At 41.7% G+C, this 26851-nt stretch overlaps 1 protein-coding gene and 1 long non-coding RNA gene across 5 annotated transcripts in view; one reads left to right on the forward strand and one right to left on the reverse strand.

Moving 5' to 3' along the window:
• Positions 1 to 766: 766 nt before the first annotated feature.
• On the reverse strand, positions 767 to 4335 carry LOC127383346 (uncharacterized). Its single transcript, XR_007889167.1, has 2 exons — positions 4048 to 4335; positions 767 to 3958 (listed from the first exon to the last, which is right to left on the reverse strand). It is a non-coding gene; the product is annotated as an uncharacterized LOC127383346 (long non-coding RNA).
• A 109-nt stretch (positions 4336 to 4444) lies between these two features.
• The window catches only part of LPGAT1 (lysophosphatidylglycerol acyltransferase 1), a 65451-nt gene continuing 43044 nt past the window's right edge, over positions 4445 to 26851 (forward strand). Inside the window, exons 1-3 of one of the 4 annotated variants that reach the window (XM_051616075.1) lie at positions 4445 to 4535; positions 4847 to 4987; positions 5423 to 5690. In XM_051616075.1, coding sequence (XP_051472035.1) covers positions 5453 to 5690 — 238 coding nt within the window. In that variant the 5' untranslated portion in view covers positions 4445 to 4535; positions 4847 to 4987; positions 5423 to 5452. Of the gene's footprint in view, positions 4575 to 4626; positions 4988 to 5422; positions 5691 to 6608; positions 6831 to 26851 lie in introns of those variants that run through there. The other 3 variants (XM_051616076.1, XM_051616074.1, XM_051616077.1) reach the window with 3 other exon arrangements.

Below are 26851 nucleotides of genomic sequence, written 5' to 3' on the forward strand. Positions count from 1 at the left end.
TTTTTGGTCACACTTGTGCCATTTTTCCTAAAGCTTATGATTTTTTTAATGTGAAAAAACATAGGCTTTCATTCAAGAGCTTAAAATATTAGGAAACAAAGCCAAAATCACAACTCTGTATGCTAGAACTGTAGGAACTGGCAAGGCTGACTTGTCTGCAGCTGGCTGATCTTGGTGAGGGTTATTGCATGTGGGATTTGGAGGGATGGGGTAAGGGAAGGGAGCTTGTGAGGGGGCTAAGCCCTGTGTCAGATCAGCCTTTTTACATAAATACAGGATTGTGACAAGTGTTAAAAAAGCCCCAGTTTACTTCCATTTTAACAGCTCCTTCATGTTACCATGAGGTGTCCTTAAAAGAATTAAGATGCAAATAAAAGCATCTTTGACCGAAAAGTCAAACAGTATGGTAACATTTACTTTCTGGAAAAAAAATCAGAAAAGGAAGATGGCCTGGGTTTTGCAATTCGTTTGCAGTAAATGCACGAGTCTTCAAAAGGAACGTGTGTGTCTACAAGGTTCCTGAAGGTAAAGCTTCTAAAAAGTGTGGTCTCCTGTTGGATGAGTAAGAGAGGACCTTAGACCTGCTTGCCACTGAAGATCAAGGAACTTTAACAAGCATGTTTCCTCCTGAGACACAGCTGGTAGAGATGGAGTGACTGAAAGTGTCTTTTAAATTTAAGAATTTACTTGGAAAATGGAGGTGATTTTGCCTCTCATGCAGAACTCATGATGGAATACTGTTACAGAATATTTTAGAAGGTTTAACTGTTCTGAAAATTAATGAAGCGTTTAATGTTCTGAAGACAGCAATGCAAACATCTGCCACACTATAAAGCAGCTCAGGATTGGAGGTTAATATTAATAAATTGATATATATATATTTTTTAAGATCCCCAACTTTTCTTTTTCTTTTGGGCTTCGTGTTGGTTTTTTGGTTTTTTTTTTAACCAGTTCTTTTCCCTTCTTTCTTTATTGCAGCCTGTAGAAAACATAGTTAAGTTCTTCTTGGGGCTTCTTTAAACTGTTATTTTTTCAAATACAATGCTAACTTCTTAATTCACTTGAGATGCTTTCTGGATTTATGCTCCCTTGAGTATATGTGCTATTTCATCTTCTGCATCTTCTAGCAGTCTCTGCTCTTTACATGTTCCCATCTTTGTAGTTTCTCATGGCAGTTTTGTCTACTTTAATCTTTTCTGTCGTGCTATTTTTTAAATAAAATTTTACACAGTTTCTCAAGTAGCAAGCTGGTCTTTCTGAGAGGCTGGAAAGAATAGTTGTTTTCTGTTTTGTAGAATTTCTGACATTTCCCAGGCTGTTTTCTTGTCTTTACTTTCTGTGTGACAGGCCTTTATGATTTTAAGGGCAATTTTGGGTTTAGTGTCATCAGCACATGAGTATATCCTCCTAACCCTTTTTTCTTTGACCATATGGCATCTGTGACTTGAGTTTGCTACAAGGAAAGCAAGCAGGGAGAACTGATTGAATCTGGTCAGGACAAACAAGCGGCTTTTTATTTCCCCAATCTTTGACTCAGAGGTTCAAAAGCATTCCAAAACTTGCTTTTTCTGAACTCCAGAAACACGGCTTTTAGTTGGTTGGGTGTTTACAGCTTGGAACCTGGATTTCATTATGGCTCCCCATGCTGTTGTGAGTTGACTACTGGAATGTCTGCAGTGCATTCCCTTCTTGCAGCTATGCTTGCAGGCAGTTCCAGTGTTATGGCAAAGTTGGAATGCAAATACTTGCCTGTGAACGGTAGCACACAAGAATGACCGGTGGCAAATCACTTCTTAAAGTGTACCCAGAGACAAAAAAAAGTTACCTTCTTCAAAAATCTCTCCAGGAGTTTGAGTAACACCTGACTTGCATCTTGCAGCCTGTATGAATTTCAGAATCTTCCAGATTCTGCAGCTCCTTTGCAGTAACCTATGTACCATTTAGGATAACTCTTTAAGGGAACTAAATGTAACAGATGAGTTTGTTTATTACTGTCAAACATCCCCACCTCAGTAATAAGATGTTTTCCCTTCTTATGGGCAGGAATAAGTTTAACCTTCTTTTTCTGTGTTTTTGGTCCATAGGTTTATTTGGAGGTGAGTGGGAGACAACTCCAGTATTTAATTATCTGCTCCAGCAATCCTTGACATCAGTTAATCACCTAACATTAGCAATCCTGGTATCTGTGTCTACCAGTTAATAAGCACATTAATATGTATTTCCACAATAATCAGTAGTGACATCCCCTTCAGCATTTCCACAAGGCTGAAACGACACAGTTACAGGGGGGATATCCAGTAAAAAAATGTGTAAAATTTAAAGAAATGGTTAAAAAGGCCACAATTTTAGTTGTTTTTATTATATTTTGCCCTTTTTTTGCATTTCTGATAGTAAAATGGCAATGTATAAAGAAAGCTCATGAAGCTCATATTATGAGGAATTGCTTCCAGAAATCAGAATGAAAAAATCAAAACCAAAAACCAGTTTTGAAACTTCTAAGCTTCAGCACTAGCAGTTATTGACCAAAATATTTCTACTGCTTAGTTGTTTCCTTATTTGTGTTTGCAGTAATGGCACATATATACCTCTACATGTTACTTTAAACTAGAAAGGATTCTTACAGAGGCTGAGACTGGATGACAGACAGCAGGCTTCTCAAGATTCCATTGTGCACACTTCCTAGGACTTGGGTTGTCCACGTGGAGGTCAGGAAATGGGGAGTAGGGGTGAGTCTTCGCTATCAGCTCATTCAGCAAAATGCTAAACCATGGCTTCCCAAGCTATATGGCAGTCACTCTGACAAAGAATGCTTTGTAGGCCTGATTCCCTATGTGTCATTCCTTTCTGCAATATAAATTGCCTAGTTCACTACCTGTCTAATGTAATTTCTGCAGTCCCTCATTTTGATACATTAGATTTGAGGCTATTATTCCAAGTTGTACAGTGTGAATAAAATAATTAAATATACCACATTTTATAATTATTTTTTTTCCATCTTGGAATAATATATAAACAAGGCTTCATTTTTGCTGTTAGGATGTAAATTTTAAAATGTTTACAGCCTAAAAATTGACCTTTTTCTATCTGAGGATTTCAGAGCAAAATTTTGCTGGGAACACGTGTATGCCCAGAGTTACTCACATGAAGTCTAAAAGAAAAAAAAAAACAAATATTCAAGTCCTTCTGAAGCTGGTAACATTTCAAAACAGCTTTAAGCTAACTCCATAATGATCACTGAGTGCAACTGTCAAATTTAACCTAGTAATAAAAAACAGAGAAACACCCAGACTTGGAAACAGGCAAGACGCCTCTGTTTTGTTTTGCTCCAACAGAACATAGTGGCAGTATTTGTTGGGGATTTTTTTTGTTTGTTTTTAAACTCTCAAAATACATTAAGCTGCAATAACAACTTTGTCTTCTCCCTGGAGTGGAGGTTCGGATTAATTTCATTGATGGTACAGCCACCTCTGGAGTTCCCTCGACAATGAGTCTGGCTTTGCACAGGGCAGGGTTTGTATGCGAAAGCAGTATGTTTTCCAAGCTGGGTATTACAATTTGAAGGGGTTGTTTATCTGCACAAAGGACCTTCTAGAGTATCTTCTTCTTAAGGTGTAGTTGTTTTTTTTTCATCTGCTTCTATTCCTCAAGAACCCCCAGCTGTGTTAAAAATCACTTGCAGGGAGTCATTCTGTTCCGTGTAGGTGTTTTCAGTAGAAGTAAGCTGTGGAAGCTGGGCCCCGTGAGGCGGGAGAGGGCTGAGGCAGCCCTGCATTTCCGCAAGGGATGATGCAGTGACACAGAAGGCAAAAACTCCTGGCCCCGGGGGAATCTGGGGGGACGCAGGCTGTTCCCCCCGCGGTCTGCTCTGAGCGGAGACGAGGGCTTGAGCCAAGGGTTGCTGCAGCACGAGGGCAGGTCTCCGGCGGGGTTTTCTGGAGGTCGGAGGCGGTGTTCGCAGCTGCAGGGGAGGGATGCGAGAGAGCATGAAAAAGTTGCTATATATACATATATATATATATATGTAAAAAGCACGTGTCAGAGACTTACGCCTCCAGGGACAAAACGTGTTGTTGCTGTCCCGGGCAGGAGGGTCGCTCTGGGGGTGCCGAGGGGACCCGTGCCCCCTCCTCCTTCCCCCTTTCCCCGACCACAGCAGCGGCCGAGGGGGATGAACCCCGGGGGTCCGGCCGGGGGGCGTGGGGCCAGGCCCTGCCGCTGCGGGACGGGGGCAGAAGCCCCGAGCGGCGGCCTCAGGGGCTGCCCCTGCTCCCAGCCCCTCGGCAGCGCGGGGGGCAGCAGCCAGCCTGCTGCCGGAGCCCGCTGCGCTCCCGCTGCCGGGCGTCTGTCTGTCTGTGTCTGTCCGTCTGCCTGTGTGTGTGTCTGTCTGTGTGTGCGGGGGGCGGCGCTCGCCGCAGCGCCAGCCCCGCTTCCCGGCGGGCGGTCACGGCGGACACGCAGCCGGCGGGGGCGGGGAGCGCGGCCCCAGCGGCCGGCATGAAGCCCGGGCGGCCCGCACTTCTGGCGGCCGTGCCGAGGTACGGACCTTCCCCGGGCCGGGCTCCCGCCCCCAACAGGTGCAGGGTCCTCCCCCCGCCGGCAGCCCCCGCCTGTCCTTGCGGGGCCGCGACCTCGGCGCTCCGCGGGCGGGACCGCGCCGAGCCGCGCCGCGCCGAGCAGACAGGGAGGGGAGGAGAGCGGGTGCCAGGCCCGGCCCGGCCCGGCCCGGCTGCCGGCGCGGGAGAACCGAGCTGAGCCCGTGGTCTGCGCCTGCCCGCCCGGCCCGGCGCTCCCGCCTCCCCGCCCGCCGGCCCCCGCGCTCACGCCGCCCGCCCACCTCTCTCCGCAGGGAGCCGCAGGGCGAGTAGAGCCGCCGCGGCCGGGCCAGCCACCCCCGGGCCCATGAGCCGCCGCCAGCCGGGACTGCCACCGCCGGGCCCAGCTCCCCCAGCCCCGCCGCTTCCGCCGCCGCCCCGCCGCCCTGCCGGAGGTGAGTCCCGCCGCCGGGCCCGCCGCCCGCTCCCCTCAGCGCCGCCCGCGGGCCCCGGCCCCTGGCAGCCGCGCCGGGCGGGGGGCGAGCCCGCCGGCAGCCGCCTTGGCGCCCCCCGCCCGTATCCTGGGGGGGTTTGGGGGGAGGATGGAGGCTGGCGGGGGCCAGGCGTGTGTCCCTCCCGGGGGAGCTGGGGTCCTCCGGAGCCCGCGGAGGGCAGGGGAGGCGGCCCCCCCGTCCTTCCCTCTCCCTGCGTGTCCCCCGGCAGCGGGGTGGGTGGGGGGCTGCCTTCCTTCCCCGGGGCCGGCTGCCTTCCCCGGGGCCGGCTGCCTTCCCCGGGGCCGGCTGCCTTCCCCGGGGCCGGCGGCAGATCCCCTGGGCTGGCCCCGCCGGGAGAGCGCTGCTACCTGTGCCTTGTTTTGCCTCTGCCCCTAGGACGGTCCCGCTGCCTCCGCCGTGAAGAGAATGGCCGTGACTCTAGAGCAGGCCCAGCGGGTGGGCTATACCTGCCTGAAAGCACTCCTCAGGTTCGCTTTTATGGTCGCCAATAACCTGGTTGCTATTCCGTCCTACGTCTTGTATTTAATTGTGCTGCAGCCTCTCCGAATGCTGAATAGTGAGAGCTTCTGGTATATCGAAGGAGTGTTATTTAAGTGGCTTTTAGCTATGGTGGCTTCCTGGGGCTGGTGGGCAGGATATACAGGTAAGAACGTTTTATTAATTTAAAGCGTATAAAACGGTGTAAATAAGTGTTAAAGCACAGATGTTTCAGTACGGGGACATGAACGGGAATGTGTCAGCATAGTGGATACGTGGGATGTTTTCCTTTCAGTTTTATTATATAGATGCTTTCTGTTTCTGGATTGAGATGCCGAGTGTATGGAAACGTTCTTTTAAATCATCAGGTCTAACTTACTATACGTTAAGTGACAGTTTCCAATCGGTATTTTGTCCTGGTGTAATCAGACATACAATTTTTCCTAAATATCATGACCGCTTTGTGTTACATGAAAAACGTGTTATCTGCTCGAGAGAGAGAGTCGATTTGTACTGTGCATGTAGCTGATACAGCCAAACTTTTCCTTATGAAGTCCATGCGTCTCTCCACTTCAGTCATCTCCACTTAAAACCTATCGGGACATAAGGCTAGGAATTTTGACAGGAAGCTGATGTCAGGAGAGTAGGTCTTCTGTTTCTTTCAACAGCAACTGTCTTTGCTGCTGCTTTGGAATGCAGGGAAACAGAGGGAACCTCTTTCATATAAGCAGCTGTAGAGAACATTTCTCAACTGTATGACTCTTCATTTAGTGATAGCAGAGCTAATTACAGAATCAGTAGGGTTTTCTCCCTCTGCATGTTTGCTTTGCAGTTATTATTGAACTTCTTTTTGCTTGCTAGTGTTTATAGACTAATCCAGGTGATGGACTGAACTGAAATCTTAAGAAAGGCTCTAGTCTTGTCTTTGAATGCACTGATTTTCATCCTGGCTACTGCACTTTGTGCAAGAAAGCAGCTGTCAATTCTTTGTATGTGCCTAGACCTTGGAAAGAGGAGGAAATTATTCTGCTGAGTGCAAAACATGAACAGTCCTCCTAAAATTCTTTCCCTCTCTTCTGCCCAGGCTGTATCCACAGGTCTTATCCATGTAAACAAGGAAAAAAATGAATGGCAGCACACATCTCTGGAGTCTGGTCAGACTCCTGATTAGTCAGAAAGTCAGTATTGACCCAGATGGAGTGCTCTTTTTGTTAGGCTACAAGAGCTGAAGCCTCTGTGATTATGTGCCTTTTGGTACCTGTCGTGTGCCTTTCCGAGATGCACAGAGTTTCTGTGGATACTCTAGGTGAGCTCCAGTCCTTCCTTCAGGAGATGGTGGCAGCAGCAGCAGCAGCGAGCTAGATTCCGGTCTGTTGGGCTAGAACTGTCGCAACGTTGCACTGCTTCGAAATTGCCTTGCCTGGTACAGCTCAAGCTTTTCCAGATATGCTGTTTTAAAAATCTTTTAATGTGTTTATATTTGCTCATTAAAAGAAGTCCACATAGTACTTGCAGTGGCAGGTATATTTTTGAAAGTCTGGTTTCAGCTTTAAAGAGCAAAGGTCTTCCCAAAGGAAGGAATGACTTTCAAGGTGTCATGTGCATTATTAATTGGAAATGGGAAAGTTTATGGACATAATGGTGATGTTAAAGTCATACAGCATATGACCCTGGGGATTTGCTGTGTATATTGAACGCGCTAGTTAAAATTCAAACCATTGTCCCATAACGATATGGTTGTGAATTTCTGAAAGCAGTTTCCTTGGGATAGTTTTACTGCTGACTGCAGAACTGTGTGGTTTCTTTTGCCTATTGCTTGGAAAGTGATCTTAGCATGATCTGCATATCCTAAAGTCTTCCCAAAGCATCTGTTGATCGGTATTGCTGATGTACCTTGACACTTTGAAATCCTTTGTTTTACAGTCTTGAAATGTCTTAGTATGTTTGTTTGAAGTGTTATTTACAAACAGCTACACAGAAGTGTTTTCTGGGATGGTGTATGGGTAAGGAGGCCCTTGTTTTTGCTTTTCACTATAAAGCATGGCTTTTGGGAAGGATTTTAAATGAATGCTTGTACAAAGTCTCAGTTTAAATGTATTTTATTTGATATGAAGGCATCAACGTGTTTTATACTGAAAGCTACGAAATAGCAAGAATAACATGTTTCTTTGTCCATTCTTTCTTTACCCACCTCAGTGCTCAGCACCACATGCAGAACAAATCTTGGAAGTGTTATCCTTCTGGCTTCAACATACATAGACAGAATAATTTGTGTCTGTTTCCAGAGTGACAGATTTATAAAAGACTGTCGCTAGGTCCCCTCTTTTTATAGGGTACAATTTAACTAAAGACCAAAAACCTACTTCGTTAGAGTTGGTGAAAAATAGTGATGTACCTGGAAGAGACACTGCTCCAGAATTATTCTGATTTCAATTCCAGAAATTAAGTCAAATATAGGCATCACGATGTTCCATCTTTGCAAAAGTAAATACAAGATAGTCAGTATATATGGATTAATTGATGAAATTTAGAGTTTTTCTTCTGAGAAGCAGAGCTGTTGGTGAGTTAGGGGTGGGTTTTTTTGTCTGCTTGATTGAGACAGTAACCAGCTAAGTTTATTTATCTTTTAGTTAGAGGTAGTGTTCTGCTTCTGTTGCATTGAAGGTGTGTTTCAGTTTTTTAATTTATTTACTTTTTCCTCTTCCTTTCTTGGGTCATCTGTTGGGTGAGAAGTGACAGAAACCATTTGTAATTAGGGACTTAAACTCAGTCTGCAAAGTAGATTCAGGAGGGACTTTTTTCCCCCTGTAAGTTTGTATGTATTGTGTAGGAAAGAGCTCAACACCACACAAAGAAAATATAGTGAGTGTTAGCTTTTCCTTCTGGGCTTTGCTGCTGCAGCATAATTGTTCTGTTTTATTGGAAGAAAGTTGGAAGAGCTGAGGAAAATTCAGGTCTGCCCTTCTACTCCCCACCCCCGCATAAACCTGTGTTTTCGTGCTAGGATCCTAGAGGATTTGTCACAGACATTACATTATCTGTATCTATATCAGCAGCTCTCATCTGTGCTTTTTGCTAAATGTAGGTGTTTCTGTTTGCAGATGCACTTGATATTATGTAAAGAGATAGTGTATAACTAGACAAGTAAAGTAAAGGAAAGAATGGGAAGAGAAATTTAAAGGTCACTCTCCTTTCCCTAATCTTTTTCTTCTTCAGATGCAAGTATGAGAGAGAACTTGGGTATAATTGGTTGTCTTTGATTTTTAAAGGGCAGCGTATGATAAATATCTGTGTTGTTCTCTTGAGCTCTGTAGTGTTTCTTATGAAAAGGAGAACTGAGTGTCTTTTTATGGAGAACTTTGAGATAGTCTAGCAATGTTACTCTATTTTGATATGCTTTCAGCACTTTATAACTCTTCTAAGCCTTTTTCTTTTTTGACAGGCTTTTTATGTGAATGTATTGCTGTCATTGCTGGAGCTGTTCAGTTTGGGACACTCAGAATCTGCATATTTAGTATGATTTGAAAGGCACCTTTGAATAACACTTCTAAATATTTCCCTGCGTTAGTTGGAAGATGCATTCTAAAAAAAGCAAACTGGAGAGTGCTTGATCCTTTGTTGGCAAGTACCTTTCTTTCCCTATATTATAATTTGTCATTTAATATACAAGTAAACCAGAAACCACTAAACAGTGCAGTAGATGTAATGGGAGGGAGATGGAGCATATCTCTGGTGGTGAATTTCTGATGACCTCCAACTCACCTACAAAACTAGTTCTAAAGCAACCATCTTTTATATTTGAACTTCTTTGGGCAAGTAATGATTGCAGACCGAAGTTTAATATCCCTGTATCTAATGAAATTACTAAAAATAGGGCTTCTAGAGAAAAGCTTGGCTTCAATGTGCTTAGGCAAACTGTTTTGTTCTCTTCTCCTGCCGTCTAAATGCAGAAGTTAGCATTAGCCTGTGATAGCGTTGTTGCAATCAGAAGTCTCTATGACAGCAGACTAATTGGTTAACAGTACAGTCCTCATACTTATGATGCTAATCTTGTGCTTCACTCTGCTCCATACAGCTCGATCCCACTGTAGGGGGCAGTGGGATGGGAAGGCGCTGGTGGAGGACGAGTGTCCTCTGTCTGCAGCAACCATCTGTGCTCCCCTGCCTGTCAGAGCACCAGGAGAGAGAAGTGTTGCACATGGTCAGCAGCGCTGTGTGCGTCTTGGGAGGGGGTTTCTTTGAGAGTTGTGTTTGGAGTATTTCATGCTCCAGCAGTGAAGAGGACAACTCGAGAAAACCTTCTGTTTCAGCCTCTTGCCAAGACACACAGCGGTGCAAAAATGTCAGGACAGGCTGGCGGGCTGATGGAAGGAAGAGTAATACACCTCTGTTACCACACACGAAAAGGTCTTAGTGGTGTGAGCGTGCTTGCTGGTATAAGGATGCGGTGCTTAAAAGAAAGTGAACTGATTCTATGTTATTGCCTGTTACTGTTCGGTGTCAGCTGGGAAGGTGACATTTAAATAGTGTCCGTAAGAATATTCTAGTTTTGTCAAATGAGGAGAATTTCCCTTTCTTCCTTCTTTGTTATTCAGCCAAGTAAATCTGAGATTTGGATTTCGAGGTGTGTTCCCCTCTGCTCTCCCCCCCAAGTGATTTAAAATTTATTACATTATTTGTATGTATGATTAAGTAGTGGGCACTTGATCATTTTTTCAGCAGTCATGCTTTTTTTTTTACCTAACTCAAAATCATCTTTGTTTCTTTTTAATCAGTCGATAGCCTTGATTCCTCCAATCTTCAAAGACTGTGAGTATTTTTGTCTACCAGAACTGTAAAAGATACAGGTGGAGTTGCTGTGACAACAATTCCTTGGTGCAGGCAGCGTGTGCTGCCTGCGCTGCATCTCATGGCAAGTCGGTTCCTCTCCTTGGGCAGGAAGTGCAACAGAAGCTGGAGAACAGCAGATGAGATAATGCAATTTTTTTGCCCCAAATAAGGCAGGAGGTGTTATTTCAGGAGACTATTCTGCTAAACCTGGCATTATTTTCTACCTTCCCCTGTTCCTACAGCATTTTTAATTGGCAGCGTTTTGCTTTGAGACTGGTCACTACTCTGAGGACTGGGAAGGGAAAGGGTATGGGGGGAGCAACTCATGTTTTTTGAGGTCAGGCAGTATGTTAAATAGAGAAATAAAATTCTTCTTGTTTTGTGTTCTCTTTGATGTGTCTCAGGAGATGTGGATAGCAACATAGCACACAGGCTCTTTTGGCTTATTCAGTGGCTGTGTGTTGAGTTTCTAGGTGATCCCTGGCTGAAATGTGGCTTTCTCTGATGTGTATGATTATGTGTAGGTGATGCTGAGATCAAGCAAGGATCTTTGAATTTGTTTGCTGTTTGTAACAGGAAGTTTTTGTGTAATTTGTGAGCTGTCTTGATAAGAAAAGGTCAGAGTTGAATGAGTTGGGGACATTGGGGCTGTTTCTACTGTGGCCTCAGAGCAAAGGCTCATTGTGCCTTTGCGTAAGAGGAGATAAGGCAGTCCTGTGAACTTACTGTCAGCTTCTTTGAGCAAGTGATGTATCTGCAAAGAGTGCCATACAGTGTCCTATTTTAGCAATATGTAAAACCACACCAGGAAATTCCCATACCTCTATAAAGGATCATTCCAAATATTAGTTATTGAAATGCTCTCTGAATTTTATTTTTTAGAAAGCTACTGCCTTCTGCCACAAGACTTAAGAGTTAAAGCACACGCTGTTACACTGTTTGGTAATTTGCTAGTGATATTTTTGTTGTTTGTTGCTATCCATGTAATACATGTTTTTATTTTTTTTTAATGCATTAGTCTCTGCTCCTGTTTCACCTAATCTGAATAATACAAAAACTATTGCAAGCATACCAAATTTGTCACATGTGCCTAAGGGTAGTAAAGATGGAATTATTGAGGAATACCTATACAAAAAGCTGTGATTGTTTACTTTTAAGTCCAGGAATGGTTGTGGGATGCTTCTGAATTAGCCTATGTGCTAACTGCTGAAGGAAGACAAAGTTTTGAGAACTCTGGGTACTATTCCTGCTTATGGCTGAGTTTGCTGTTTTTAGGATGTGTTTTCATTCCTCCTGATTCTTCTGGATCTATGTTTTTAGTGTGTCCATTCATGATTGTCATTGTACTTCTCCCTTTGTTGCTGGTTCAGTGCCTGAGAGGATATGACTAATAGTGCCTGAGAGATGTGTCTCTGTTCTCTGTACCTTTTCTTGTTACTCTTTTGATGGTAGGCTTTTAGGAATCATATGAAATAGTTACAGGAAAGCTTTTGTCCATCTCTGATTTGGAGAAGAAAAATCTCAGGGAGTTAAATTCTTTGTCCACAAATTCTTTGCAAAGTGGATGAAAGAGGAGTATTTTTCCACTTCAACAGTGTGATTACATCTGTATTGGAACGTGTTAGAGATGATACCTTTATGTCAGAAAAGCAATTTCTCATTATCATTTAATGTAACTGTTACAGAAATTTTAGAGCTTTTCAAGAAAGCTGGAGAGAAAATGGATGTTTAATGTGGATAAAACCTGTTTTCTCTGTCATTTTATTCTGGGAAATTACTTTTCTGGAATTAAACTCAAATAGATGAACCAAATGTTTCGCTTTCCCTTTCTCTGTTGGGTGTGTGTGAAGGACAGAGGAGTCTTGCCAAGGGTTAGTTTGGCAAGGTTTTGTCCATTTAAAATAGGATTTTAAAAATGGAAGAGTTGTGCAACCTTAATTAGGGTAGTTAGTAAAATCCTTTATGGAATATAAGCTTAGTGGTGTAACTTTCCAGCCAAAACACAGCTCCAAGATATGTAATCTGCTTGCATTTATTACAGTGGAATATAAACTGTCTTAAGATGACATGTCAGATGCGGGATTGCGTAGGCACATAATTGCACTGCTGTTGCAGTCACCACAGTTGAGATAATAGTCCAGCCATTTGTGTATGCAGTCACTGAAATAAATAAGGCTAATATGTTTGCATTCCTAAAAATGTTCCATGACACTAGTGAGGGATTCTGCATATGAGCTTATATATCTTTTTTTTCCTCTCCCCACCCAAAACATTTCAAGCAGGGAGTGCAACTGAAGAAATCCAGTCCCAGCCTTTCAGACTCATCCTGTCACTGCTGCTTCAGTTTTATTGGCCAAATATTTTAAGATTGCCTGGTGATCTGGATCACAGCCCTGGTCCACACTAAAACTATTTTTTGCTGGGTGACTTACCAGACACAGTCCCTAAACCAGTTTGTTTTGAGGGTGTGGTGAAAGAATAAGGTGGGTGCAAATAGCAGAGGGTAAGAGGAAGGAACTGCATCTTCTGGTGACAAGTACCAGCTTTAGTGTATTTGTTAAACTGCTTATGGCCCCAATTCAAGAGAGCAGTCCTGTGCAGGATAGAGCTCTAGGATGTGAATGTCAGTGAAATGGTTTCCCTTACCTTTTCTTACTGCTTTATTAATTGGTTAATGTCGTTTAGAATAGAAAAGTGCCTTCTTGCGAAGTTTTTTTAGGGAAGACAGAGGATAGGGTGAGAACAAAGGTTTATCGTAAAACGAAAACTGGTTGATAGAGGACTAAGAAGACCAGTTTGATGAAAGCTTAGCAGTGGGGTTCCTCTGAAGTTTTGTATGCATCCTATTTGAGTTTGTCAGCTACAGGGACAATTGTAAAGAACTTCAAAAGCACTTAAGCTGTATGAATAACCAACAAAATGCAGAAGTTGTTCAGAGTTGAACAGTCCAAAGTTAAGAAAAGTAGCAGTTTAGGAGAAAGATAAGTATCGTGGTAGAGAGCTTAGGGAAAGGTTTGTCTCAGAGCACAAGTATACATTCAGTTAAAAAAATAGGTAAAGAATAGATGATGGAGAAAAGTATTTAAAATATCAATGGTTCAACCTCACACTTTGCTGTTTTTGTTATTTTTAAGGATTTGAAGCGTTAAGAAGAGGCTATAAGAGGGTCAACAGCTTCATTAGTGCAAGCTGAAATCAGAACAATTTCATTCACAGCTGAACTTGCTTTGGAACTGAACGGGACAACTCACTGATTATGTTTCTTGGGCAGAATTAGAGTAGAAGAGGTGCTGTCTCTCTGCCTCTGTGTAGAGAAGATGGGAACTTTTGGTGTCATTGGAAGGCTCTTTAAGATTTAATAAGACAGCAGTGTCTGGGGTTTTTATTTGTTAGATTTTTTCTTAAATACTTTCATTATATCCTTTCACAAATACTTGCTTTGCAGGATAGTGTCAGTGGTGTTACTTCTTTTGAGTCATACAATGTAGTCTGAAAACATCTTGTTTAACTGTTACAGTTCTAAAAGGTAACAAATTGTCCCTATTCAAGGAGCCTAACAGTTTAAACTAGCTTAGAGATTTACCTCAGTTCTGTAATTTAAGTAAAGGGGAAGAGGAAAGATTAATAGCTTTATTGCTGCATTTCACTTATGTGGAACTAAAAATAGAAATGGTGTTCTGAGAGCAAGGGCCAGTACTGCTGCTGTTTGGGAGGACTTGGGTTCTGGAAAATGGGTTAACTAGGACAATGACATGAGGGCTTGTGGGTGTGTTTTTTTGTGGCAGAAAGGATTTTGTTAGAGGTTTTTTTAACCTGGTTTCATTTGTTTTCTAGCATCCCAATGTTACCAGAATGTGCAGTTTCTGTGAAAGTCTGTAGTGTCTGTGCTTGCTTGCCAGAACTGGGGGGGAAAAGCCCATGAATATTAAGAATATGTAGCTTGGGTTATTTTAAGCATCAGTTAGGTTTGAGTGTGCTATTTAGGGTTACAAATAATTACATTATTTTAATGTAATTTGGTGACTTGGATGTTTTATTATCTATGTAGATAAATGTGTCTGTTTTAAGCATAGCTCTATTTTAACAGCCATTCTTTCTCTCACCCTTCCCACACTTCTGATTTCCCTCCTTGCAAATCTGTCTGCTATTGACCAGATGGTTCAGATTTCAGACATAATGATGTTAGGAGTTTTGTAAAAATTGGCAGTTGAGTGGAGGTGAGAGAGAGATCCAAGCTGGTGCCTCAGCTGAGGGCTACTCAGGCATCTTTGGCCATTATATGTCTTGTTTGACATCTGCTGCACATCCAGCCAGTGCACCAATGATTTTGGGTTTGCCACAGTGCTGGCATATCTTGTCCAACCTGTTGAGAAGCAGCTTAGACAACACGTTTTTGGGAAACCAGGCTTTGTTACTTCTGCTGCTTCTGGAGCAACATGTTATCTGGCAGTGCTAGACAGTGTATGAAGCAGCATCCTTTCCTTTAGATGATGTTTAGTCCACTTTGCTTTTCGTAGCCTTTTAGATCTAAAAGGCTTATGCAGATAATTATTCAGTCTTAATATTAGGGAAAAGAATAAGGTGGTAAAATAACTTCAAGTTTCGTCTATATAGCTTCTTCTCTGCATGTAAAACAGTAGTTGGCACAGCCTCCTAAAAGGAGGACTGGAGGGGCGTCAGCCTCACCAAAACTCGTAAGAAAGAGCAGTGACGCTCGTGTTACCGTAGGCAGGGCATAGCCAAAGAAGAAGTCAGTTATGAATGTGACCCATGGACATGCAGAAACACAAGGCTCGAGGTGTATTTGGACCTGGGAGAGAGCAGTGTGTGGGTGGTAGGCAGCATGAGTCTGTCAAGAAGGACTTTCTGCCACCATGTAGCATGTGTGAAGGCATTACGTTAGAAATGTGACCTCTTGAGTTTTGTACCTGAACCTGTTCTATTTTGATATGCATAAATATATATAGGTGGCCTGGCCTGGTAAGAGGATTATTTGTTTTGTAATAGTAACAGATGCCAGAGACCTAAACTTTTTAAAATTGGGAATAGTAAACTTTCTGCTGCTGCTTTTTGAGGTACATTAGCTAGAACAATCTAATGAAAGAAGTTGTTTTTTTCCTGATAATTACTTAATTTGTGACAGTCTTGAGTGTGCCATTAAAGGCATAACTTCTGATTTTATGATAAAGGCCTTCTGCTTACTGGCAACTTGAAATGGGGCCACACATTTAGTTCTTAAGAGTTGCTGAACTGGTATAGGATAACCTGGGGTAAATTGAAATATGATTAGATGTTTTGTTGGCTTGAATCACTTGCTACGTCATACCAGCAAAAGTACTAGCTTAAGTTCCTGGCTAGAATTATTGTCGTACAGCTTTGAGCATGGTTTTCAAACTTACTGTGACCTCTTGTTTTAATAATGGGATTTGCATAAACAGGAAAATGAAACTGAGTATAGGAATTTGCTGTTATGTTAATCTGCATCATAGCTTCTTATTGTTTTATAAGTAAATTATTTTGATTGAATTTGTGGTAACTGAAGATAACTTTCCCCTAGCCTTTATAAAAGCCATTATTTGGAAAAAAAAATACTAAATGAACATAATATGTACAAAGTCAAAAGGAAAATATTTTTACAGTTCTTTTTCATACTATAACTTCTTTGTTGTAAAGACTGTTTTATAGTGCGAGTGAAAAGTTTAATAAAGTTCTTGAAACCTAATGGTGCAAACATTTAAAGCTTCTTTTAAAAGGTTTTACCCTTCTGCATCCTTGCATCTGTATCCAGTTATTTTTTGATGCTTTGCCTGCATTTCATTATTAAGTTCCCCCTCTACACTGCAACTTGAATGTGCCCAGTGACTTGGTTCTGTTTTGTGGTGCATGGCAATGCTAACCCACTGGAACTGAAGGGTGGTACAGAGGTGTATAGGGAGAGGAGAGAATTATGGTGCAGCTGTTTGCTTAGCAGCCAGTTTTGTTGCTTGTGAATATTGACTTTTACATTATGCTAATACTGCAGTCTCAAAATTCTCTGTTTGAGTCTGTTTCTGTTCTTAAAATCGTTCATGTGCTTATTAGCTCTGTTTTTTCTGTCCAGAGTTGACTGAGTTGAAGAGATTTAAATGATCAGTGCCCTTTGCATTGAGAGAAGCTCGTCAGTAATGGGTTTTCCAAATACATTAAGTACCACTTTTATGTGGTGATTTTTTTATACTGTATCAGGAGTTGGGCTGAAAAACATCAGCTGTATAATAAGACAGGATCAACAACATGTTTTAGTAACTTAGGAAAGACCTGAGGACTATGAAGAGGTAACTGTGACATGACTGGACTTTAGCAAAGCAGAAGATCATGACCAGAACTGGAATACAGGAGTGTTCTTACCACATTCAGAATCTTGATTTCTGGTAATAGTATTGTTGGTTTTCTTTGCATGAATGTTCAGGCAGTAAATGAAGCCATGCAGTTTACTTCCATTATTGATTATGAAGATTGGGTAATTTTTTGAATTAATTTGACTTATTTAAAGGATACATACAAAGTCATGTTCTTTTGAGCCCAGCTGGATATGAACACTGGGAAAATAGTTTCCTTGCTCAGCAGTGTAATTATGGGGCTTTTAAACCGAGCATAGACTTGGTTCTTTCCTGTAGTCACTCTGGCAGCTTTTTTTGATATGTACCCTTTTGGCTGTAACCCTGGTGTGTGCCCAGTCCGGGTGGTACACTCCTAGAGCCAAGTAGCTGAACACTCAGGGGCTGATCCAGCCTTTTCACTATGCTATTTCATTAGGCTTGTTATGTGATGGGACATGAATGCAACCTCTCACTTGGAGTTTTAGGCAAGTTCCACATTTTGTTTAAAGAGAAACCAATGTTTTCTTACTTCCTGCTGTATTACATGTTTCTGGTTCCTGTATTTGATAAACCTCAAAGCACTTCAGAGAATTTAATGTGTACCAGAAAACCCTTGATGAGCTGCCTCTCTAGCTGTGGTATAAGTGCACTGGAATGGTGTCCTTTGTCAGATTCCTGTGAGAAATTGCTCTCCCTCATTGTACAATTTGATTTTCTGCATTCTGCATGTCTTTCACCTGAAAGAGCCTTTTTTAAAGCACTCTGAAATGTTTATGATTCCAAGATGTACAGTAACTTCAAACTTGCAGTTAAAAATGGAAGTGAGACTTGCAACTGATGTCTTTTAATTAATTAATTAATATCTAGCCTCCCAGTCCTTCCTGCAGTAACTGTTGAGTTCTTCCACTATCCCCAAAGACTTGGCAGTCCATAGCCTTGCAGATATGTTGCTGAATATATCATGTTAATTCTGCAGATGTGTTTTTTGGGAAAAATATCTGAAAAAGCATCTACGTGCTCTGGTTTCAGGAAGCTTGCAATCTATGAATCTTAAAAGGAGAGGAAATAGCCATCTCTTCCTGAGCAGGTTTATTACTATATGCCACCAGTTCCTTGCTCTTTAAAGCTGTGTTTTCAACTGACCTGAATTGGAAATCAAGACCAAGTAGGAGCAGAATCTTCCATATGGCTAGAACTGTGGCTTTCCAAATACCTAATTTAAAAATTAAAAAAAAAAGTTATACTGCAGCTTTTGTGGAAATTCATTGTAGTAGAGTTTGCTCCCTCTTAAGCAGCAGTGAAAAATCTGTGCAGTCTTTATCAGGAATTCATTTTGGGCAGTTATCACAGAATATTTGTAACAGATTCCCTCAAGTCCTAGTATTGCTGTTCAGAAGCAGTAAGTACTTGAATCTGTCCACTTGGAATACATAAACAAAAAATCTATTCATTTATTATAATAGGTGGTTGTTAACATTGTATTTTTAATAGCAATCAGACTCTTCCCATGTCTTCTTGAAATAGATTTATGGGTTTATTGAGGGCTTAATTGTGTCTTGTGGGTGCATTTCTTTTCAGTGGGGTCTTTGTCCAGTTCCCAGATTTTTCTGGATTACACAGTGCAGACTTTATTTCTGTTGTATGGAGAAGAAAGTTTGATTCCTAGTAGAAAGTCCTGTGGTGTTGCAGTGCAGAGCTCTGTGTAAGCAACTGAACGGGTGAATGGAAACTGGGAGTGCTGTGGTCCTGTACGATGGCTTGTTGATTATTAGTTTGTGTTAGCCAGCTTGCACTAGACCAACTAGTTCACATCTTTGATTTCTTATGTTTCTGTTTTGATCAAGATCCTCAGAGTTAACAGCTGAGCCTGCAAAGCAGGTTTCAGCCATTCTCGGGGCTTTGAAAGAGGTTGTCCTCTCTCTGGAGGAAGCAGGACTGCTCTTTCACGAGTTGTTTGCTTTGCGTAGACCATTACCCTAATGGGATTTTTCACACAGTTGCGTTGGATATACTGGTTTTTGGTGTTGATTGCACAATCTGAAAAGTATCCCTTTACTTAATACCATGAACCTGGATGTATTTTCTGGGCATTGTCTCTCCTGAAACCTGGCAGGGAAGATTTGCTTTTGTCCTGTATGTGCTTTTTAAGGCCCTATGATACAGTAGTGTGCTTTTTGAGCCACCTTAACAGTTGAGAGAGGTGAAATACCTTATGAATGGCTCTTTAGCATCACAGGGAATTTCACATCTGGAAATACAAGCAACAGGACCAAATTAGTAATGCATACCACTGCCAGTGACTCAAAAGGAAACTGTAGCAATAGTATTGTAGCTTGTGATACTGCCCCTGGGTGGATTCTGGTGCTGTACACTTGACTCTGCAAAGACGGCTCAGGTTATTGTTACAATACAGTAATTTAACTGTGACAGGGTGTGCTTTCAGAGTGCCCTCTTAGGGAGAAAATATTTTATTTAGTATGTTTTCTCCAAAATTAAGCAGCTGTCACCCTGTCCTTCCCTAAATAGCAGTTCTGTAGTGTCTGTGGCACATGCCTGCAAATTATTGTAACAAGGATGTTTATTTTTCTCTCTTGAACTTAATCTTACAGGGAAAAGGAGAAGAGTGGGGGGTTACATGTTTTTTACATGTTCTAATATTCTTTAGAAGAACAAAACTCTACTTTTGCCATGGTCTGAAGTCCACAAAATGTCTAACAGGTTTGTTTGTTTGTTTGTTTTAAAAAGAAATTCTTAGCAATTTAGAGGGCAACCTAGGTGACTTGTGCTGGTTATGCTCTGCAAGTTGGACCAATGGGGACTTGCCTGGCAGGTCTTCCAGCATAGCAGACTGCAGTTCCATAAGGTTTCATTCTGGTCAAACTGGTGCTTGCTGCCACATCATCCCACCACCTTCTGATAGCTCTGATTGAGCTGTCTTACCCCTTCTTTTTAACTGTTTCTTTTTTTTTTTTTTAATCAATCAGCTTAGAAGTTCATATGATGTTGCAGTGGCTCTCTTTTGCATCTCAAGTATTAGATCAACTTGCTCAAAATAGGAAAAATAAGCAATATCTTTATCTGAAGATAGTAGGGGAAATAATTAAGGCTTTCCCACTTAATGTGCTTTTTTTTTTTCCCTGTTTTGTTTACTTGTTGCTACTATAATCTTTTAAGTTTTATGTTTAAGTAGGTGTTGGTAGCTATATATGAGTGTTTAATAACTTGAATGTCTTGGTGTTTAGGTAACTAAAAGTAGCACAATTGGAATCTAGCTGCTTGCATACTTTGTGTTTGACATGCAGACAAAAAAAGCCTCAATAGCGTAGTTTAATTTGCCATAATATTTTGTAATATATGTAAAGATACAAATGGCAATCTCGATATCTCTATCTTTGGATGAAGATCTCAAGATTTTCCAGCAGTGAACATAGGGGCTTATTCTGGCTAAAATGCATCTTTGCCTCAGGTTTGTGGTGTTGTTTACTGGACCTACCTTTTTGCCTGGGTCTCATGATCTCAGGTGAATCATACTGTGCTTCTTGCATTATTAAGGTTTGAACTACACATTTATGTCTTTGCAGTTCTGCAGCAGTAAGATAGAAAAACCTTGCCAGTTTGTATTTGCAATATGTTTTGTGACTGTAAAGGCTGCTCGTTTTCATGCCACAGGATGAAATTGTAGGCTTTGTTGTAGTTGAAGGTATTTGCTAAGAAAGAATTTTGTTAACACTGGGTTTTAGCTTTTGTTGTCAGGCTGTAGATCACAGAATTGTTTAGGTTGGAAAGGACCTCTGAGAATAATATAGTTGAACTCTCTGCTCAAAGCAAGGACAAGCTAGAACAGCTTGCCCAGGTCCATGTCCAGTCATGTTTTGAACAGCTCCAAGGATGGACACTCCACAACCTCACTGTGCAACCTGTGCCAGTGATTCACCACTTTTAGAGCAAAAAAGTGGTTTTTTTCTTTAGTCCCCTTATGTTAAAGCAGAATTTCCTGTATTTCAGTTTGTGTCAATTGCCTCTCAACTGGTCAGTGAATGCTAAAGCAAAGAGTCATTCTGAGCCTTCTTTACTTCTCTCCCCACATGCCTGTCAGGTACTTGCATGTGGGTAAGATTCCTTCTCCAGAGCCTTTTCTTCTCCAGGCTGAACAGTCCCATCTCCCTCAGCCTCTATTCTATGAAAGATCCTCTGCTCCCTTAATCATCCTAGTGGTTGGACTCACTCCAGTAAGTCTGTCTTATGTTGTATGGGGAGCCTACAGTTGGACCCAGTGCTACCGGTGTGGCCTCCCCAGTGCTGAGTAGAGGGAAGGGACCACCTCCCTCCACCTGCTGGCAATGCTTTTCCTAATGCAGCCCAGGATACTGTTTGCCTTGCCATGAGGATGCATTTCTGGCTCGTGGTCAGCTTGTCTGCCAGGACCCCAGGGCCTCTTCTGCAGAGCCGCTCCCCAGGGTGGGGACTTGGCACTTCTGCTTGTTGAACTTCCTGAGGTTCCTGTTGGCTCATTTCTCCAGCCTGTCTCAAAGCCCTCTGAATGGTAGCACAAGTGTGGTGGATCCACCTCTCCTCCTGGTTTTGCATTGCCTGCAGACTTGGTGCTGACTTGCAGAGGGTGCACTCTGTCCTGTTGTTCAGGCTGCTAATGAGGATGTTAAACACTGCTGGTTCCAGTATTGACCCTGGGGTATAGCCCTAGTAACTGGTCTGCAGCTGGACTTTGTGCTGATGATTTTTCTCTCCTACAACTTTCCTTCTTAAAGCACAAGTCCCAGCATTGATATACTGAATTTCAGACTACCTTATCTCTCGTGTTTTGTTTGTTGGGTTTTTTTGTGTGTGTGCTCTAAATCACTACTGTTCTGTGGTACTTAACCTTTTACAAAGAGAAACACTTGAATTGTTGTCATGGTATTGTATACTGAAATTCCTGTTTTCAAAGTAGCTTTTTAATTCTAGAAAAGCCAACCTGTTTTTTTTTTTTTTAAATTGTCTTACAGAAATATCTCAGAGCTTAAGATATATTTTGCGTTGTAGCCATACTTAAAGCACTGTAGTTTCAATATACAGTACACTGAATAGGATTTTAAAACTGGTATCAGCTTATGCAAATTTTATTTTGCATTACTTTCTTGTTAAGAGTAAACATCAGTGTTACAAGTGAAACTCCAAGAGTTTGACTTTTGTGTTTTAAATAAATGGAAAAATGTTCTGTGGATTTAGAATACAGTCATGTGCTTGAGTAGTCATAATCCTTTCTCACTTGTAAAAATCAACCTTGTAGAGGAAGAGAGTAAAATACAGCACCCACAGCCTTATCTGACAAAAAGTCTAATTATGCAAGTGCTAGACCTTTTTGCATTGACTGTGGTGTTTGCATCATCATCACTGACCTGAGGTGGAATGACATAAGGTGCAAACTAGTAGAAAAACTTCTATGTCTTGGTTCTTCTCCTTAAAATTTTCAAATTCATACTATCTGTCCGGGAAGCAATAAAACATTTGTGGCCCACAATTTCTTGGGACGTTTTCCGTGTAAGCGAACTTCTGGCCCTGTAATTGTCAAACCAGTTTTCTCACCACATAAAATTGTGCAGCTTTAGTAAGCCAAAAATCTTGGTTTTGCACTGTGTAACAACATAGATCCATCTATTCAGAGTCTTTTTGATGCTTGTTTTATGGAAATATATTTCTTTGTTTCTATCAGTTATGGTATTAAAGCTTTTTGATCTTGCCCAGTGTGTTGAGAAGCTTGTAACCAGCAAAAGTTTATCTTTAGATTGTATACCTTTTTGATTTATGGTCATCCTAAAGACAGTCCTCCAAACTTCATTTTTATTCAATTATATTTGAAGTACACATTTTTGAACATGTGTGTGTTTCCACAGTGTAACTAGGAATGACCAAAATGGTACTGAATATGAACGGAAGTGAACAGTTAATCTGAAGTATATTTACTGTTGGTTCAGATTCCTCTGTCTTTGTAGGACCTTGGTGACTCTGTGCTTCTTAGTAAGTACTTTTTGTACTTTGAAAAACTATTCAGGATTATTTTTTACTTTCAAGCCTGACTATTTAATTTTTAGCATCCCTTAGTAGCCTTTGCTTGTTTTGATGTTTCATTTCCTAAGTGTGTTAAAAATGTAATAAAATATCATTTTGTGGTGAGACAAAATTGTGAGACTGGCCCATTGTTGTGCTTCTTTTAGGCTTCAAGCTGTGTGGTTTTGTTATGGTGGTTTTTTTTTCTGGCCATTATAACATCTGCAGTATGTAAGGTATTGGAGCTTTAGGATGTTAGTTTGTAAATGCATTGGTGTTCCCCTGGGTAGTTAATGTGTTTTGTCTGTCACTCAGGAGGAGTGTGCTGTACAGCTTGCTCCTTCTGCCAATGGGTCTGACTCATGAGCTCGAGGTACTTCAGAAAGATTTCAGTGCTCCATCCCATTCTAGAGTCTTGCAGTTCCTTTTCTAATAATAGCAGCAGCAAGACAGATGCTGGAGTTGCTTCGTGATTGCTACAGTTTATTACCAGTATAGTCGTGAAGGCTGACATCAATCACAATCTTCACAACTGAGAGTCCACATTTGCTTGTGTGGCTATGAACACTGGGTGTCCTGTACCTCTCCTTGAAAGGAGTAACCACTATATACAACTGGGGTTCCAGTTTCAATGTTCAGAACTTTGAGGTGTGGGACTTGGACTCTACAATTCAAGCAGTGTTATGGGAGCAGCATAAAATAGCTGTTGGAGACCTCCAGCAAAATGTGGAGGGTATGTCCCCTGAAAGCTGTGTTGTTGCAAAACTTAAGATATATTGAAATTATTCCTTAAATACCTGTAGCGGGCATAGCTTGTGTATCCTGACAGAATCTGTTAACTTTAAAAGTTTTCTAATCATATAAACTGCTTGCCTAGCATAGTTGCAAAGAACTGAAGCTCTTGAAATGATACTGCCTGCACTGAAGTCAGTGGAAGAAGCTGACTTCTCTTAAGGTGAGCTGAGGTTACACTTTTATTGATTTTCAGCCATGTATGGGTGAAAGGAGCCTTCTTCTCAGCCACAAGCATCATCTCTTGTGCCAGTGAATTATAGAGCTCAAGCAAACTGTACCCATGAGGTCTAGACCATGCACTCCAGGAAAATTAAGTCCATCTTCAAAAGCAGGCATTGCTAGGGCCTATTTCCAAAAAGAACTGCAGAGCTTTAGGAAAAAGATGGCTCTTGAGTTGGTTAGAAAGATGAAAGAGCCAGGGCATCTCTGTTGTAATTGTCTCCTGTCAGTTCATTGAAGTAAGCATGTGGGTTGACTCAGGGCATAAGTATCATGACTTCAGAAGTCCTCTTCTCCACAAAGCAGATCTGTCTGAGAACTGCAGAAAGAGAGGGTGGAAGCTAAGAAGAATGGAGCTGAAAGCAAAAGGAAATGTGCATAGTTTCCTACAATGAAGGGTAGAGGTGTGCAAAATGGTTTGTCACAGAGAAATGAAGATGGTCACTGGGACATCTTAAACTCAGCCTTGGTTTCTTGACATGTACTGTAGGAACAATCTCCTTTTGTTTGCAGGCTTCTATTCCCCAGCTGCTGCTTACTCCCTGGCCTCTCTATGATAAGCATTTTTATTGATGGAAATGAAAGGAATAATTTGTCAGTGCAGGTCAGTTTATTATCATCATAAAAGTCTGCAGCAAGTTAGCTGTGAAAGATGCTCTTTTTAGTATAAAAATCTTGTTTGAAACTGTATCTTTATGACCTTAAGATGTATATATTGTAATAGCATTGAAATTAACAATACTTTTTTTAGTAAGGGGACATTATTTAAAAGGAAAAGCAAGATAACACATCAAGCAAAGCTCTGTTTAATTAGGTATGATGCTGTATGCGTGTTCTTTCCTTTTCTGGATTGTACTTTTGTTGATCACCTGTAAGTCTTGTGTGTACTTAGAGACAATATATTAAGGTTTCCTTGGCAGTGTGAATTTTGGAAAGAATGGGTGGGATAGGAAGAGCTATTTTTCTCTTTTCAATAGTATGTGCCTGATGTTATATCAGTGTTTTTAAATGCCTTCCAACGAAAATAAATGCTTAATAAGTGTAAACAACTAACTTTATGCTGATTTGCTTAGTCCATTGTTTGTTTTCCTTCTGTTCACTGTAGGTAACCAATTTGCAGGGAGAATGCCTTTAACCTTTTTGTTTAGGGGATAAAAACACCTTTAGCACGTCTTTTTTTTTTTTTTTTAATGTAGTCTAGGCATGCTAAGTAGTATTTCACATCTGGCATCACTTCTGGGATTTCTTAATGCCAACTATCGAAGAATCCAATCTATAAAGGAGAGACAAATGAGTTTAACAACTGTACATAGCTACTCTAGCTAAACATGCTTTGACAAGTCATTAATGAGTAACAGTAAAGCAAGGTTACAACTTGCCAGACACAAATGCTTGAACATGAGGAGGAATGTTTAAAACATAGAAACCTGGTTGTCATGACTTACGATCACTATTGATTGCCCAATAATAACATTCCTTCTTTTAGAAAACAGGGTGACTTTTGAGGAAGCGAAGGTGGCTGTCTATTAATAATGCCATTCATTTGTTATTCAGAGCTTCCAAGCAATTGACTTGGTACTGTTCAATTCTAAGTGTTGCCAACCTGCAACTTCTTGAAATGAGTTTTGAAGCCTTGCCTCACGGATGCATGCGATTGCAAGTGATCAGAAGAAAAATAAACTGAGAGGTGGGAAGAACTGGAGTAAAAGTCTTTAATATCTCCAAATTTTAGAAAAAGTTGTGAATATTGTGTGTAGACTCAAATCTAAATGGCAATTTAAGTGGATACGCAAATAATAGAATCATAGAATGGTTGGAGTTGGAAGGGACCTTAAAGACCATCTAGTTCCAATCCCCCTGCATGCTGGGACACCTCCCACTAGATCAGGTTGCTCAGAGTCCCCATCCAACCTGGTCTTGAACACTTTCAGGGATGGAGCTTTCACAACTTCCCTGGGCAACCCGTTCCAGTGTCTCGCCACCCTCATACTAGAGAATTTCCTCCTAATGTCTAACCTAAATCACCTCTCTTCCAGTTTTGATCCATTCCCCCTTGTCCTACTGCTGCATAGTGTAAAAAGTCCCTCCCCGGGTTTCCTGTAGCCCCTTTAGATACTGGAAGGCCGCTATAAGGTCTCCCTGGAGCCTTCTCTTCTCCAGGCTGAACAGCCCAAATTCTCTCAGCCTGTCTTCATAGGGGAGGTGCTCCAGCCCTCTGATCATCTTCGTGGCCCTCCTCTGGACTTTCTCCATGAGCTCCATGTCCTTTTTATGCTGGGTCTCTGGAATTGGGCACAGTACTCACAAGGTGGGGTCTCACGAGGTCCGAGTAAAGGGGGAGGATCACCTCTCTTGACCTACTGGCATAACTTTCATGTGATTTATCTAGGTATTCTATGGAATTAGGCTTTTTAATAAGGGTGATTAGAACACTGAGAGTTTTCTTGACTTTGCCACAAAGCATCAGTCTTATATTCTTCATGAATATGGTAGTATTTAGATTTGGATAGAAAAATTTCAGTTGGGAAGGACCTACAATGATCATCTAGTCCAACTGCCTGACCGATTTCAGGGCTGACCAAAAGTCAAAGTATGTTGTTAAGCATGTTGTCCAAATGCCTCTTAAACATTAACAGGGTGAGGATGTCAACCACCTCTGCAGGAAGCTTGTTCCAGTGTTTAATCACCCTCTCTGTAAACAATGCTTCCTAATGTCCAGTCTAAACCTCCCCGGCACAGCTTTGAACCATTCCCGCATGTCCCATGACTGGATCCCTGGGAGAAGAGGTCAGCACCTCCTTCTCCATTTGCCCTCCTCAGGAAGCCATGCAGAGCAAAGATGTTACCATGCAGCCTCCCTGTTTCCTAACTAGACCAGCCCAAAGTCCTCAGCTGCTCCTAATGAGACATTCCTTCCTGCCCTGTCACCAGCTTTGTTGCCTTCCTCTGGACATGTTCACATCCAAGGACCTTAACATCATTCCTAAATTGTGGGGCCCAGAACTGCACGCAGTGCTCCAGGTGAGGCTGCAGCAAGGCTGAATACATGGGGATCATCACTCCTTTTTGACCAGCTGGT

The sequence above is a fragment of the Apus apus genome, chromosome 3, assembly GCF_020740795.1.
Source record: "Apus apus isolate bApuApu2 chromosome 3, bApuApu2.pri.cur, whole genome shotgun sequence".
Taxonomy (NCBI): Eukaryota; Metazoa; Chordata; class Aves; order Apodiformes; family Apodidae; genus Apus; species Apus apus.